The following is a 15630-nucleotide window of genomic DNA, read 5'->3' as shown; positions in this document are numbered from 1 at the left end:
TCTAACAACTCAGGTCTTATAGTTCTAGATATTTTTGAATTTGAAAAAAAAAATAATTTTCACACCCCCTTCTTCTCATTCCTTCTTTATTTCTGTTCTTTTTGCCCATTGCTTTTTTCTGTTACATTTATTTGTGTGTTCATCCTCTCATCTTTAGAACTCTTGATTTTTTGAAGATCAGCCCTCCTGGACAGAATCACTAATTTCCTAATCTTGTCTATCCTATTTTCCTTCCCTTACCTCTTGCTTTACTTTTTGAGAGATTTTCCAACACTTGTGTTCTCTGAATATTCCCCTTTTTGTAGTATGTTATTTTTATATTATTGACACTTTTTTGTCCCCATCTTTCAGAATATTAACAATAATATTTTTTTGAAAATTTCTCCTCTATCTTGTCAGTTTTCTCCAACATCCTTTTTATCTTTGGTTTGTATTGGTCTCAATCCAATCTAGAATATATTCAGGAGGATTTTTTTCAAATATCTGGGGACTACTGACTATCAGTTTATATTTAAAAGTGCAGACACAAAAACACAAAATAAACAAACAAATTATTAACTAGAATCTCTGTGCCTGAAGGACACTTATTTACTAGTTGGTTTCACTGTCCAGGACATTCTGTTGGGGGAATCCATCGTGATCAGTGTCTTTCAGTTTTTACATGTGGGCTATTCAGCTTCCTCAGACAAGAATCTTAAAGATTAATTCAGTCAAGTATTAAAAGAAGTTATATATATTAAAGAGAACATATATATATGTATGTATCTCTATCTATCTATATATATGTATGCATATCTATCTATATACATATATACATATTTATAGAGAGGGAGACTTTCTCTTATATGCCCTACTTTCTAAACCTCTGTTCTTCCTGGTATTCTCAGAAGTTCATCTTTTCCAGAGAATATGCCTCAGGACTTCTATCAGGGTGGAAGAAGCAATCCAGGACTACAGTTCCTTAAACAGACTTCCCATAAAGTTTCCTGTTTATAGTTTCACATTTATCTTCTACTCTTTGAGGTACCTGGTACCCAATTTCTGAGACTTTCTGGGGTTTGGTGGGGGCAAATGAGTTTTCTTCAAGGCTTCACCATAAGCTTCAGCTTCTTAGGTCTGCGGTGTCTGCCACCACACTCAGTCATCACCTCCTTTTCTAAAATTTTGTAGCTGTCATCTCTAGTTCCATTCCTTTTGTCCTAAGGGACTGTGTCTCTGTTCAATCTGCCAACTTCTAGACCTGTTATTATTCAGTAGACCTGATTAGGTAGCCTGAAGAATCTCAGAAGCTCCCTCAGTCTGGACAGAGTAGCCACACACATATTAGCACTTTTCAGTTCATTTATCAAAACTGTTCTAATCATAGTAAAAAAAAAAAATTAAATTCTCCAGTCTAAAAGGGATTACAGTTAGGAACTGAATAGATTTTTAAAATGTAAGAAAAATTTTACTATGCAATAGTTGCTCACAACCTATGCACAAGAAATAAGTAACAGAATACTCTTAATATGTCTAAGTCAAATCACCAATCATCTTCAAACTAATAATGAAAGCCTATTTAGGCTACCATTAATACCATTCAGTTTTTCCTAGAAATCAATTAAGTTTAACATTTCTTTTGAATTCTCTTTCTTTTCTTTCTTAAGACTGAGTCTCGCTCTGTTGCCCAGGCTGGAGTGCAGTGGTGCAATCAGCTCACTGTAACCCCGAACTTCTGGGATAGAATGATTCTCCTGCCTCAGCCTCCTGAGTAGCTGGTACTACAGGTGCATGCCACCACATCTGGCTATTTTTTTTTTATTTTTTTGTAGATATGGGGTCTCACTATGTTGCCCAGGCTGGTCTCAAACACTTGGCCCCAAGTAATCCTCCTTCCTTGGCCTCCAAAGTGTGTGATTATAGGTGTGAGTAGTCGCTGTGCCAGACCCTTCTTTTGAATTCTCAGGCAGTTTTATTACTCTTTGTTATTGCTGTTGTTTACTTAAAATAAAGTTTATTTACTTGATTTTATTTTGTATCTTAGTCCAAACCTGCAGTGCCTTCAAGAGTTCCTATTTGTCACATGATTCAATTACCCTAACCAAAATCAGGAGAGCCAGCAACAGGTGCTTAAATTGCAGGTATACCTGGATTATGCTTAGGATTTAATAATTTACACAGGAATATAGAGAACTGTTTTCAAGTACATTAAAACACTTTTTAAATCCAAAAGAATCAGTAGAAACTATTTAAACTAATTTCTTCATTTTAGAGATCAGAAATTTGAGGATCAGAGAAGCTAACAAAGATCTTGCCCAAAAAATCAAGTATCAAGTATCATACACTGAGCAACGAGACTGGATCGAGGTGTTTGGACACTCCCGTGCCCTTTGTACTACCAAACTTTAAAAAATATTGTCAAATGGGACAAATGCCAAACGAACACGATGAATTTTCAGGTAAAAGTTAAGATAATTAATTTTCCATCCAAGTTGGAAAGTTCTAGCCTCTGAGATCCTTACATCTTCTTGCAAGCATGCGTTCTCAGATGGTTGGTCACTACCCGTGGTAGAAATTTGCCCAACACTGTTGCTTTGCAAATTTGTCGCATTCATTTTAGCCTTCAAAAGAATTGGATCATACCTGTTGTTCCAGAGGTAAAAATGTAAAGACAAGTGGACTTGAGGAGTGAGACAACATGGTGGCTGCGTGGCACGGGCTCATCAGATGAGGTGCTCAGTTTTTCTTTGAGTGAAATTACACCTTGTGGAACAGAATCTTTCATCCCCCAAACACTGATATTTTCTGAGAGGCTTGGAAGGATTTCTTCTACAGTTCCAAGCAAATCTAAAAGCCAAAGGGTTGGGAAGAGGTAAACAAACCTTAAATCTCAAACTATTCACTTTGGAGTTGTTTTGTGTATTGAAACAGGGGTAAAATGTAAATAAAATGCTGATTTCCTTCTCATGTTGGATAAGTAATATCACAGCCATTTTATGGTTCTGTTTCAACAGGACCAACTGAAAGGGAAATTTAATTATCACCTGACAGACCAATGCAAGCAGTCCAATTCAGACTGAATTTAAGAGACTCCATTATTCAAATTATGGGTTTCCCCCCACCAATTTTTAAATAAAACTATTTAAAACTCTTTCTGAATCTAAATTCAGGATACTGCACTAAACATTTTCCTTGAAGTACAACTTGGTAGCTAGTTATTCCAAAAGCTGTCTGTAGGTTACTCTTCAGTTCCACTGTAATGCAAAACATTCGGGAGAATCCCCTGACTGCTCTGAAATCAGAAGATCATTGCGGTTTAGAAATCATTCCAAAGCCAAAAGTTAAGTGAGTGGGGACTCCAAAACGGGGGAGGGTGGGAGAGAGAGGTGAAGATTGAGAAATTACATATTGGGTACAATGTTTACAATTCACAGTTTGGGTGATTGGCAATTTAAGGTTCAAAAAGAAAAAGGGACAAGTTTCTTAGGAAAGATCTGCTACAAGGATAACAAAAAGGAGCAACTGTTGAGGTGAGACTATGTTGTGTTAATCTGTGAAACTGAACCAGACCTTCTTGATTTGCCCAGTAACCCAGGAAAAAAATATCATCTGTTCAAGAGGGGAGTAGTGGTGAAAACAAGAAAGACAGAAGGTGGGACTGGGTCCTTGATGAGGAAATAATTAAGCACTGAGGTACCCAACAGTCTGTGGGATACAAAAGAAACAATGTCATCATTCCTATATAGTCTTTTGTGTAAGCAAGTGAAGCAACATTTTTTTCTCCAGAGTAGACATGCATACAATTATTTATATTATTTAAATTCTTTTTAAATTCACCACTCCCTTACTTTAGCATGGATCTCTGACATGAAGTTCAACTTTTATATTCTACATGGCAACTCTGATTTTATTTCCTTATTTCTATAATATGCTATACATTTAGAAGGTTCAAGGAATTTCTGAGTGCTATATAGGTTATCTTAAAATCTATATTAATGTCCTTGGGGATATTAAACAATAGTACCCCACTGGCCTTTTGGAGTTAATGCAAGGAAAGTCAAACATTACTGGCAACTACGAGAAGCTAAGAGACAAGAAAAAATTATTGGATCCTTCTGAGGGAGCATGGCTCTGCTGACACCTTTATTTTGGATGTCTAGCCCCCAGAACTGTGAGAAAATAAATTTCGCTTGTTTTAAGCCACCAAGTTTGTGGTACTTCATTATAGCAGCCTTAGGAAACTCATACATCAAGCTCACAAGTTGGTGGACAGTAGAATTAGTAATCTAACCATAGACTAATTAACTCTAAAATTATAAAATTACCTCATAAAAGAAATACATGGCAAAAAAGAAAAAATAATGGTGCTAAATGTAAAACAGATACAGATCGGCCAGGCCCGGTGGCTCATGCCTGCAATTCCAGCACTTTGGGAGGCCAAAGCAGGTGGATCACCTGAGGTCAGGAGTTCGAGACCAGCCTGGCCAACATGGTGAAACCCTGTCTCTACTAAGAATACAAAAAAATTAGCCAGGCATGGTGGTGGGTGCCTGTAATCCCATCTACTCAGGAGGCTGAGGCAGGAGAATCGATTGAACCCAGGAGGTGGAGGTTGCAGTGAGCCGAGATCACGCCATTGTACTCCAGCCCGGGCAACAAGAGCAAAACTCTGTCTCAAAAAAAACAAAAACAAAAACAAAAACAAAAAACAGATCGGAATGCTCAAGTTCTCTACATGAAAATATGGACCTTTACACCTAAAGCAATTACATTTTTTCTAATTTTTTCAGGAAAAATTTTAAAATAATCACAAGATATATTCTGCTTTGAGTTTGAATTCAGAGTTCTGCATTAAACATTTCCCTGGAAACATAAATCAGTATCTGGTTCCCTCAAAAGGCCAACTGTCAGTCATTGGGTTAGTTCTACTATAATGCAATACATTGGGGAAAAACTCTTGATTTACTTTCATGAAATCTATAACCCAGATTGATCACAAAGAAGCAGCAAGAGAAATATGTCAAGTGGGACTAAGCAGTTTATAAATAAAACCTGTATGAAAGTGGAAGGCAACACAGAAATTATAATGAAGTTGATATGTGGTGGAAAGTGGGGTCGTAGCCTTAAGATGTCTTATTAATTTTTATTTCTATAACAAATCTAAGGAAAATGTAAGAATCCAGGGAAAATGCCTAGTTCTACTTAACATACACACATCATGCTGCTGTATATAGATTGCTTTGGCAAAATGTGAAAAACCACCAAGGATGATAGGAGGAGTGACAAGTTAGAAACATGAAAAACTGGATAAGCAAGGGATCTAGACTTTCTTTTTTAATGTTAGTTCCAGATTTTGTTGTAATGACTCTCAGGTTTTGAACTTGTAAGTGCAAATCTCTGAACTGACTCATTAATTTCAAAATCTCTCATCTGGAATGAGAAATTCCCAGCACAAACTTTTATATGTTCTTAATGATATGTATGTCTAAATTGGGAAAATAAGTGCCAAGAAAGTTAAAATATGATTAAGTGTGGCTCCAAATCTTTGTTGGAATTCTAGAGCCCAAAGAAACTGAGTATTTACCAAGAGCAATAATTTTTACGTCAAGAAAAAAGAAAGTGAGAAGGTTCCTAGGAATCAGAGGAGATACAATGTCATTTCTTTCATAAGTTACAATTAATTTTATTTAGGTGAGATGCTTAGAATTCTCAAACAGAATTTAGTGTAACCAAATTATTTCTTCAATAGTGGTAGGAAATGTAGGTGAGGATAGAGAAAGTTAAAATAAAACTTTGAAGAGTCATGTAGGGGATAAAGAATCATTATCACTGCCAGTCTTTCTTAATAAAATGAAATCTTGGCCAGGCACCATGGCTTATGCCTGTAATCCCAGCACCTTGGAAGGCTGAGGCAAGTGGATCACCTGAGGTCTGGAGTTGAAGAACAGCCTGGCCAACATGGTGAAACCCTGTCTCTACTAAAAATACAAAAATTAGCTGGGTGTGGTGGCAGGCGCCTGTAATCCCAGCTACTCGGGAGACTAAGGCAGGTGAATTGCTTGAGCCTGGGAGGCGGAGGTTGCAGTGAGCCAAGATCATGCCACTGCACTCCAGCTTAGGGGACAGAGTGAGACTCCATCTTAAAAAAAAAAAAAAAAAAGAAAGAAAGAAAAAAAATCTTTTCATGTCCTTTAACAGTGAATTCTGAATATTGTCTTGACACAAAATAGCATTTGTTTAAATGCTTTAAGGGAATGACTTTGTCTCATGAGGATTTATGCTTCACTGCATTACCTGATACCTGTAGAATTACAAGCTTCTCAAAAGAATGATGTGTGTTCTCCATCCTTCTGCTCACTCTACTTGGCCGCATACCATTAGGTGCTAGATAGATAACTGGTTACAGAAACTGAACTTTGTACCATTTTGATCATAAACTACTGCAAGAAAATGAGACAGCTGGATTTTCTTTTTTTTTTTTTTTTTTGAGATGGAGTCTCACTCTGTCCTCCAAGCTAGAGTGCAGTGGCCCAATCTCAGCTCACTACAACCTCTGCCACCCAGGTTCAAGCGATTCTCCTGCCTCAGCCTCCCAAGTAGCTTGGATTACAGGTGCTCACCACCACACCTAGCTAATTTTTGTATTTTTAGTAGAGACGGGGTTTTTACCATGTTGGCCAGGCTGGTCTCAAGCTCCTGACCTCAGGTGATCACCCACCTTGGCCTCCCAAAGTGCTGGGATTATAGATGAGCCACCACGCCCAGCCCAACAGCTGGATTTTCTATGACCTCTAACAAAGTCTACATTGTAGGCTTAATTTCTGTTTTCAAAGCATGTTCATTCAAAAATTACATATTTTTTTCCTCCCACATGCAATGTACTTCATTAGGTGGGGTTGCAAGTACAGAAATGTTAATTATAATCCCTGCCTAAAATCCTTTAGCATTTATTTTACAAATTGATTTCTTGTTTCTTCATCAACATTAGATCTTATTCACATTTTTGAGACTGCAAAATATATGGGTAAAAATTTTATATATCCTTCTAATATGCCATTAGTATGAGTTATATTATTTATGCTGCACTAAAAACTATATTATTCTACATAAAACAAGCTAATACTTTCAAAGATATGGGATGGGAATTGATTGATTATAGTTGTTAATACATTGGTAAGCATTTCAACTTTAAACTTTTATGTACTAATTAACCTAATATGAAATTCAGCTACAAATGGTTAACTTTAGCTTTCCATAGTGCAAAGCAACATTAGAATTCAAAGCGAAATTAGAGATCTTGCCACATGCTTATAGTTACCATCCTACTATTTAGAGCAGTTAAACAGGCTTGTCACATAATACACGGGTAGCTCTGATTTCTAAGAAAATTGATGCTTAAATAGGCAAAATTATTGCCCAAGAATGGGTTCCAACTTACCCTGTGGACCCCACCGACTTAAAAACAAAAACATATGGTTTCAGCAAAACACTGGAATTCTGGATTGATTCCCTAGAGTATGGGATTTTCAGCCAGAGAATCTGGATTCAAACACCGCCTCTGACACTTGCTAGTTGTGTGACCTTGGACAAGTCATTTCATTTCTCTGAGTCTCCCTCTCCTCTTTTGAAAAGTGACTCCATACAACTTATACAGTTGTTGAGATAATTAAATGGTCTATATAAACCATTCATTATGGTGCCTGACCCAGAATCAGTCCTCCTTAAATGGTGTCTGCAGTGGTGGTTGTTATTACTGCTACTGTTGGTTGTGATGATGATGATGATGATGATGACATACAATGAGCTCAAGCTCATTAAATAGAAAGTTGAAGACTAAAAAGAGGAGATCATAGACCCTGGAAAGGAGAGAAACAGATTGGGAATCCAGGTCCTTACATGGGAGAAGTGCTTCTAGTGATTCTGGCCTGTTTTGTTTCCAAGTCAGACCATGCCCTTCCTCTTCCCACCCAAAAGGGCATAACCAGGCAGGGTGAGTTGGAGCTTCATTCCTCACTTAACATAGCGAAGCTCTCGAGCAGTGGAATACAAAACTCATGAATAACAGAAGCACAAGTCTTTCTATTGCAATAATATATTTTTTCCTGACATGATTTAACTGCCCTGAATATATGCACACAAGTTTCTAAGTGGGTTTATGTGTTTTCACTCTCAGTTGTTCCCACATTTTTGAAGTGAGCAGATTGAATATTATTATGACATAATAACATAATTTATACATTATATTATTATAACCAAAATTATACAAAAAAGAAAAAGTCAAACACTTCATGTGATGTTATTTCTAACACGTCTTCTGTTGTCAATGAATAATTATTACTGAAATGGCACAAGAAGGCATGTTGCATATGGCTTGCTATTTTTCAGTAAGAAAGTGGTGAAATTAGAAAAGTAAATGCAGACCAAAGCAATCTACAGACAGACTCATTAGTAAGTAAATGATATATATATTTTTAAAAGGCAGTGAATACTAAGGTAGTATTTCTGCAAGACTCAGACCCCATCAGGATTATTTCCCTCATGACCTCTTCGTTATTAACAGTAGAAGAAACCTCTTCTTTTTGGCCAGAGAAGAGCTAGCAACCTCACTCCAAACTTGTGCCTGAGAGCATTCCAACCTTGGCTACTGAGGGTTGAGAAGTAGTTATGGATGTACTGCTACTAGAGAGGACAAGAAAGCTGTTTAAAGCCAACTCACTAAGGTTGTGTAACACACTACGTGGGTTTCCCTCCATACAACAAATCTCAAATGAAGAGACCTGAGCAAAGGCGACTTCTTACTATGGGTGGCTGTCTCTGCCATTATGCAGTTAAAAATAATGATTGCATCAATTTGTCGAATATAATTTATGATCCTGGTATTCTGTTGGGTTCTTTACATTTAATTCACACAAGACCCAATGATAATCATTGATCAAACCTCAGTGATACAGCCTACTACACACCTAGGCTGTATGATATATAGCCTATCGCTCCTAGGCTACAAACCTGCACACCACGTTACTGTACTGAAAACATTGCAGGCAATTCTAACACAGTAATACGTGTTTGTGTATTTAAATATATTTAAACTTAGAAAAGGTACAATAAACATAGAGTATTACAGTCTTATGGGACCATCATCACGTACACATTCTATTATTGGCTTTATAATGATTTTGCCTTCTATTTTTAAGTTATACCTCCTAGAACTATGTATTCAGGCATTTCCATGTAGCTTCAAATAATAGTGTAGTTTCTTTGAAATAGAACCTTAAACACATTGTTTTGGTACATTTTAGAAAAATTCTATTTTTCATAGGTTATACAGAACCAATTCCAAACAGGTTTCACAGGCCACGCCAGATAATGTGCACTGTGATAGGTGAAGTTTTCCATCATGGCTGGTATCAGATAACTGTCTTTAGGAATAAGCCAAAGGAAAAGATTTCAGCTAAACCACCAGGCAAATGGTACTCTTGTTACTGTCACTAACAAAAATAATAGTTGCCATGTACTCAAGGCTAACTAAAAGGCACTCTCAGTGGTTTTGGGAGACAGGTAAAGTGCTATATTTTAGAAAATGAAATGGTAAACAATTAAGTAACTTTTTTAAGGTAACACAGCTTAGTAGGTTGCACAGCAGACTCAAAACGTGGTCTCTATGCTATATAGTCCAATGTTTCTGAGACTGTCAACCCCACTTTGATATAACTGAAAAAATACACATTCAGGCTATACAAAATATGAAAATAAAAGTTACCAATATTAAGACACCAAGTTTTTTATACACAGATAAGAAAAATATCAAAATTTTTATGATACTATTATTTCTTTCCCACATAGTCTGAAGACTCAAAATTACTTGCAGAAGTCTTATATCTGTGTATTTTGGATTAGAGCATATATCAAATGGCATCCCAAATTTCCCTGGGAAACTTATTGAAAATTAAAGTGTTTGAGATTAAACCTCGACCTTTCCCCCAATTTTTCATCTCTGATATTGCTAATATTATCTGCTGCCAAGATTATCATCTACTGATGTATGCTTTTCTGTTTACTTAGAACAAACAGAACAATGTTGGGGTGCTTTTATATCATTTAAAATTTGTATGCTATTATCTCTATATCCTTTGGCATGTTTAGTCATAATCATAATGCTGCTGATGATAAATAAGAATCCTTGCCATTTTAAAGTACCTTATAAATTACAAAATGTTTTTATACATTATTTTTGGTGATCCACACTTACAGCCATGATAGGTAAACATTAACCTTATTTTAAGGATGAGGGAAGCCTGGTTATAGCGGACAAATACTCTACTCAAGCTCATACATCTAGGCAAGGTGGCATGGGAACTAGAGTTCAGATTTTCTGATGCTAAATCATAAAAGCCTGCAGGGCTTACCTTTGTCTTTTTCCTCCTTTCTCCTCCTGCTCATTCCCTCATCTCCATCTTCTCCCTTCCCCTCTCCTTTTGTCTTTTGTTCCCCCCACCCCTTTCCTTTTCTCTCTCACCTTTTCTCTATCCATCTACTTTGAGTACGTTTTCCACTGACCTCACCTGCCTCAGGTGCTCTATGTGTATTTATAATCATAAAGCTCTCTGCAATCATAAAGCTCTCTTAGCCAATTCACAAACAGACGTTGATGGAGCCTCGAGGAATAGTTCAAGAACTAGGTTGTAAACTCTTGAACTGAGGAAATTTGTTTTATTCACTGCTAAATTTTCAGGACTTAGCACAAAGGAGATATTCAACAAATATTTATTATCTAGATGAATGAGTGAATGAATGGCATAATAAAAACTATGATACACATGAACACTTGCTAACTTTTAATTTACTTTGCATATTTTTGCAAAAAGTTGTCCACTCTCTACTGTTCATTTGGTAACTGGTTTTGAGGGTGGTGATATGGTTGGGATTTCCTGGTTGTGTTGATGTCAATGTTACTAATCATCACTCCCAAAAGGTACAAAGCACTTTAGACACAGTAGGCACCCACAAGGTTTCAGATTTACTTGCATATGGTATATATTTTATTCTCCATCCTTTCTTAATACACCACATATTAAATCATTATACTTATAAATAGAGACCTTTAAAAAACAATTCAATTACCCTGAACTCTTTCAATTTAGATTTGATAGTATTTTGTGGTTCAACATATTTTGAAGCATTTCAGATTTCTCTTCGTAAGAAGTAAAAATCCTGTGTCTTCTCTATAAACACAAAATAATGCATGCAGCCTTGCACTGTTAGTTTTCATAAACTGTTACACTGAAATGGTGCAGGGCAAATGTTCTTGTTAACAATCAAGCCATTGTAATTCTCCAAATGACTTTCAACCATAAAGGCAATTGTTTTTTAAAGACTAAGAAAAAGAGTCAGAGGAAAAATAAATGCTCTTTTAAGTGTTTTTTTGTTTGTTTGTTTTCGTTTTTGTTTTTTTTGAGACGGAGTTTCGTTTCATTCTTGTTGCCTAGGCTGGAGTGCAATGGCAGGATCTCAGCTCACTGCAAACTCCGCCTCCCAGGTTCAAGCGATTCTCCTGCCTCAGCCTCCTGAGTAGCTGGGATTATAGGCATGCACCACCAAACCTGGCTGATTTTGATTTTGTATTTTTAGTAGAGATGGGTTTTCACCATGTTGGTCAGACAGGTCTCAAACTCCTGACCTCAGGTGATCCACCCGCCTTGGCCTCTGAAAGTTCTGGGATTACAGGAATGAGCCACCGCACCGGCCCCCTTTAAGTTTTATAGAAAGTGTTATGTATGCCGATAGATAAAATACATAGCTCATGTGAACTTTTATTATCTTACCCACATGCTATGATATCCACACATGATGTCTGTTTTACTTTTCAGGACATTTCTAAATTTCTACTTGTATTTAGTAGAATAGACTGTTTGGCTTTTTTTTTTTTTCTTTTCATTCCTAGACTCAGCTAGATCAACAATTACTTGTTACAAAAGAAAATAATTGATTTTAATCGGAAGTTTAAATGGCTTCATGGTTCAGTAGCTAGAAAAGGCAGTGTCTAAGCACTGATAATGTGTGGTTTCTTCTTTACTGGCCATGGAGACACCGACTCTGGGGTTTTTATTTATAATATCTGTTGAACATGTATTTACTGAAAGGGAATGATGCTTGAATACTGTCAGGAGCAAAAATAATGTAAAGAAAGGATATGCCTCCTTACAGAGGTGGCAAGGCTGAATGTGAGAATTACACATAATGATATCAGGTAAACATGGGCTCAAATCCTAACTCTGTCATTAACTTACTGCTAACACATAGTGATGATAATGATATTTTGGTCAATGAGGGACTGCATATATAACAGTAGTCCCATAAGATTATACCACTATGTTTTTACTGTACTATTTCTGTTTTCACTTAAAAATACTTACCACCATTGTGTTCCAATTGCCTACAATATTCAGTACAGTAATATCCTGCACAAGTTCATAGCCTAGGAGCAATAAGCCATACCACAGAGCCTAGGTGTGTAGTAAACTATGTCATCTAGGTTTGTGTAGGTACACTCTATGATGTTCACACAACAACAAAATCACCTAACACATTTGTTTGTTTGTTTCTTTGTTTTTTTGGAGTCTCGCTCTATTCCCCAGACTGGAGTGTAGTTGCATGATCTCAGCTCACTGTAATCTGTGCCTCCTGTGTTCAAATGATTCTTCTGCCTCAGCTTCCCAAGTAGCTGGGATTACCAGTGCCTGCCACCACACTCGGCTAATTTTTGTATTTTTAGTAGAGACGGGGTTTTGCCATGTTGGCCAGGCTGGTCTCAAACTCCTGACCTCAAGTGATCTGCCAGCCTCGGCCTCCCAAAGTGCTGGGATTACAGGCGTGAGCCACCACGCCTGGCCCGTCTAACACATTTCTAAGAAAAGTATCCTTGTCATTAAGTGATTCATGACCGTATATACTAGCTAACATCAAATAAGGTTGTAGCTACAAAATCCAAATGAGATCCCTTATTAAAAGCCCCAGGATTACTCTATAATCATAACAGCAATCATTTAAATACACTAAAGATCTACTTAGTACATACCGGGCACTCAGCTAGCCACTTTACAAAAGATGTGTCATTTAACCCTCAGAATTATACTGTGAATCAGATGGTATCATCACCATTTTACAACTAAGTTCAGTGAGATCCAGGGTAACTGATGATATTATCTTTAAACACACAGCTAGGAAGTGGCAGACCATACATGGAATTTAGGTCTGTCTGGCTCACCTCTGTCTGAACCACATGATTCATCTTTCCACCTCAATATACTCTCCTTGGGGGTATAATGATTTAATAGTACACCACCAGAAACATCCAATGAGAATCCAAGAAATCTGAAATTTAATGTGCTAAAAACAATATGTTTATATTCTTCACCAATGAGACTCCAGACGCCAACAACACAGTATTTTAAGTGTAAAAGTGACTATGATCTAAGCTACATCTTATGACAAAATCTGTTAATCAAAACAGAATTTTTCCATCTCTGGAAAACATATATCTCATTTATGTTTGAAGGTATGCCAGAAAGAATGGTTGACTTCTCCAGCGACCTACTTACCGAGCCAATCAACTAAATAGTCTTGCCTTAAAACTTCAGTATCCCAAAGTGGCTTTTTTAAAAACAAAAAACTGACTGTTGGTGTTAAAAACAAAAATAAGAAAACAATGCAATTAGTTATTGGCAAGCAAAGTAAAAGCTGGCACAACTAAAATTGCAAAATTAATTGGTCCTAGTTAAACAACAGTTCAGTCAACAGAAAAGTCTGAATGCTCTATTTTGAGAAGTAGCTAGTCCTATGTACTTTAAGATGAATCTCTCAGGAAACCGGCTTTGGAATGTTTCCATTTTTTCAGGGACACTGTGGCCCTCTTGGTTGGCCCTTGTAAACAGAACTTACTGCTTTATCAATTATTAGCAAAACTTGGAGTTTACATTTGCTCCTAGACCCTTTCCTCCTGTAGTGAAAACAAGATAAAAATGAGTGCTCAAAAGTAAACCTTTGTGTTTTTATTGTTCCAAGATAGCTGAATAGGAACAGCACCAGTCTATAGCTCCTATCATGAGCGATGCAGAAGACAGGTGATTTCTGCATTTCCAACTGAGGTACCAGGTTCATCTCACTTGGACTTGTTGGACAGTGGGTGCAACCCACAGAGTGTGAGCAAAGCAAGGTGGGGCATCGCATCACCTGGGAAGCGCAAGGGGTCAGGGAATTCCCTTTCCCAGCCAAGGGAAGCTGTGACAGACGGTACCTGGAAACTTGGGATACTCTCGCCCTAATACTGCACTTTTCCAATGGTCTTAGCAAACAGCACACCAGGAAATTATATCCCGTGCCTGGCTCGGTGGGTCCCACACCCACAGAGCCTTGCTCACTGCTAGCACAGCAGTCCGAGATTGAACTGCGAGGTGGAAGCAAGGCTAGGGGAGGGGAGTCCACCACTGCTGAGGCTTCAATAGGTAAACAAAGTGGCCCAGAAGCTCGAACTGGGTGGAGCCCACCGCAGCTCAAACAGGTCTGCCTGCCTCTGTAGACTCCATCTCTGGGGGCAGGGCATAGCTGAATAAAAGGCAGCAGACACTGCTGCAGACTTAAACGTCCCCATCTGACAGCTCTGAAGAGAGCAGTGGTTCTCCCAGCAGGGAGTTTGAAATCTGAGAACCGACAGACTGCCTCCTCAACTGGGTCCCTGACCCGCGAGTAGCCTAACTGGGAGACACCTCCCAGTAGGGGCCAACTGACACCTCATACAACCAGGTGCCCCTCTGAGACGAAGCTTCCAGAGGAAGGATCAGGCAGCAACATTTGCTCTTCTGCAGCCTCCGCTGGTGATACCCAGGCAAACAGGGTCTGGAGTGGACCTCCAGCAATCTCCAACAGACCTACAGCTGAGGGTCCTGACTGTTAGAAGGAAAACTAATAGAGAGAAAGGAATAGCATCAACACCAACAAAAAGGACATCCACACCAAAACGCCATCTGCAGGTCACCATCATCAAAGACCAAGGGTAGATAAAACCACAAAGATGGGGGGGAAACCAGAGCAGAAAAGCTGAAAATTCTAAAAATCAGAGCGCCTCTTCTCCTTAAAAGGATCGCAGCTACTCGGCAGCAATGGAACAAAACTGGACGGAGAATGAATTTGACGAGTTGACAGAAGCAGGCTTCAGAAGACCAGTAATAACAAACTTCTATGAGCTAATGGGGGATGTTCGAACCCATCACAAAAAAGCTAAAGACCTCGAAAAAAGATTAGATGAATGGCTAACTAGAATAAACAGTGTAGAGAAGACCTTAAATGACATGATGGAGCTGAAAACCATGGCACGAGAACTATGTGATGCATGCATAAGCTTAAGTAGCTGATTCCATCAAGTGGAAGAAAGGGTATCAGTGATTGAAGATCAAATGAATGAAATGAAATTAGAAGAGAAGCTTAGAGAAAAAAGAGTAAAAAGAAACAAACAAAGCCTCCAAGAAATATGGGACTATGTGGAAAGACCAAATCTATGTTTGATTGGTGTACATGAAAGTGATGGGGAGAATGGAACCAAGTTGGAAAACACTCTGCAGGATATTATCCAGGGGAACTTCCCCTACCTAGCCAGGC

The 15630-nt window shown here is 38.0% G+C and overlaps 1 protein-coding gene across 2 annotated transcripts in view; it reads right to left on the bottom strand.

The window, feature by feature from the left end:
- The window catches only part of SLC27A6 (solute carrier family 27 member 6), a 74671-nt gene that overhangs the window by 51555 nt on the left and 7486 nt on the right, over nt 1-15630 (bottom strand). For both annotated transcript variants that reach the window (XM_030818411.1, XM_012505286.2), the window contains one exon: nt 2623-2826. In XM_030818411.1, the coding sequence (XP_030674271.1) occupies nt 2623-2826 (204 nt within the window). The remainder of the gene's footprint in view (nt 1-2622; nt 2827-15630) is intronic.

The sequence above is a fragment of the Nomascus leucogenys genome, chromosome 2 (genome assembly GCF_006542625.1).
Source record: "Nomascus leucogenys isolate Asia chromosome 2, Asia_NLE_v1, whole genome shotgun sequence".
NCBI classification, from domain to species: Eukaryota; Metazoa; Chordata; class Mammalia; order Primates; family Hylobatidae; genus Nomascus; species Nomascus leucogenys.
Note: the sequence above shows the minus strand (reverse complement) of the source record. Positions and strands in the feature narration are given on the sequence as shown.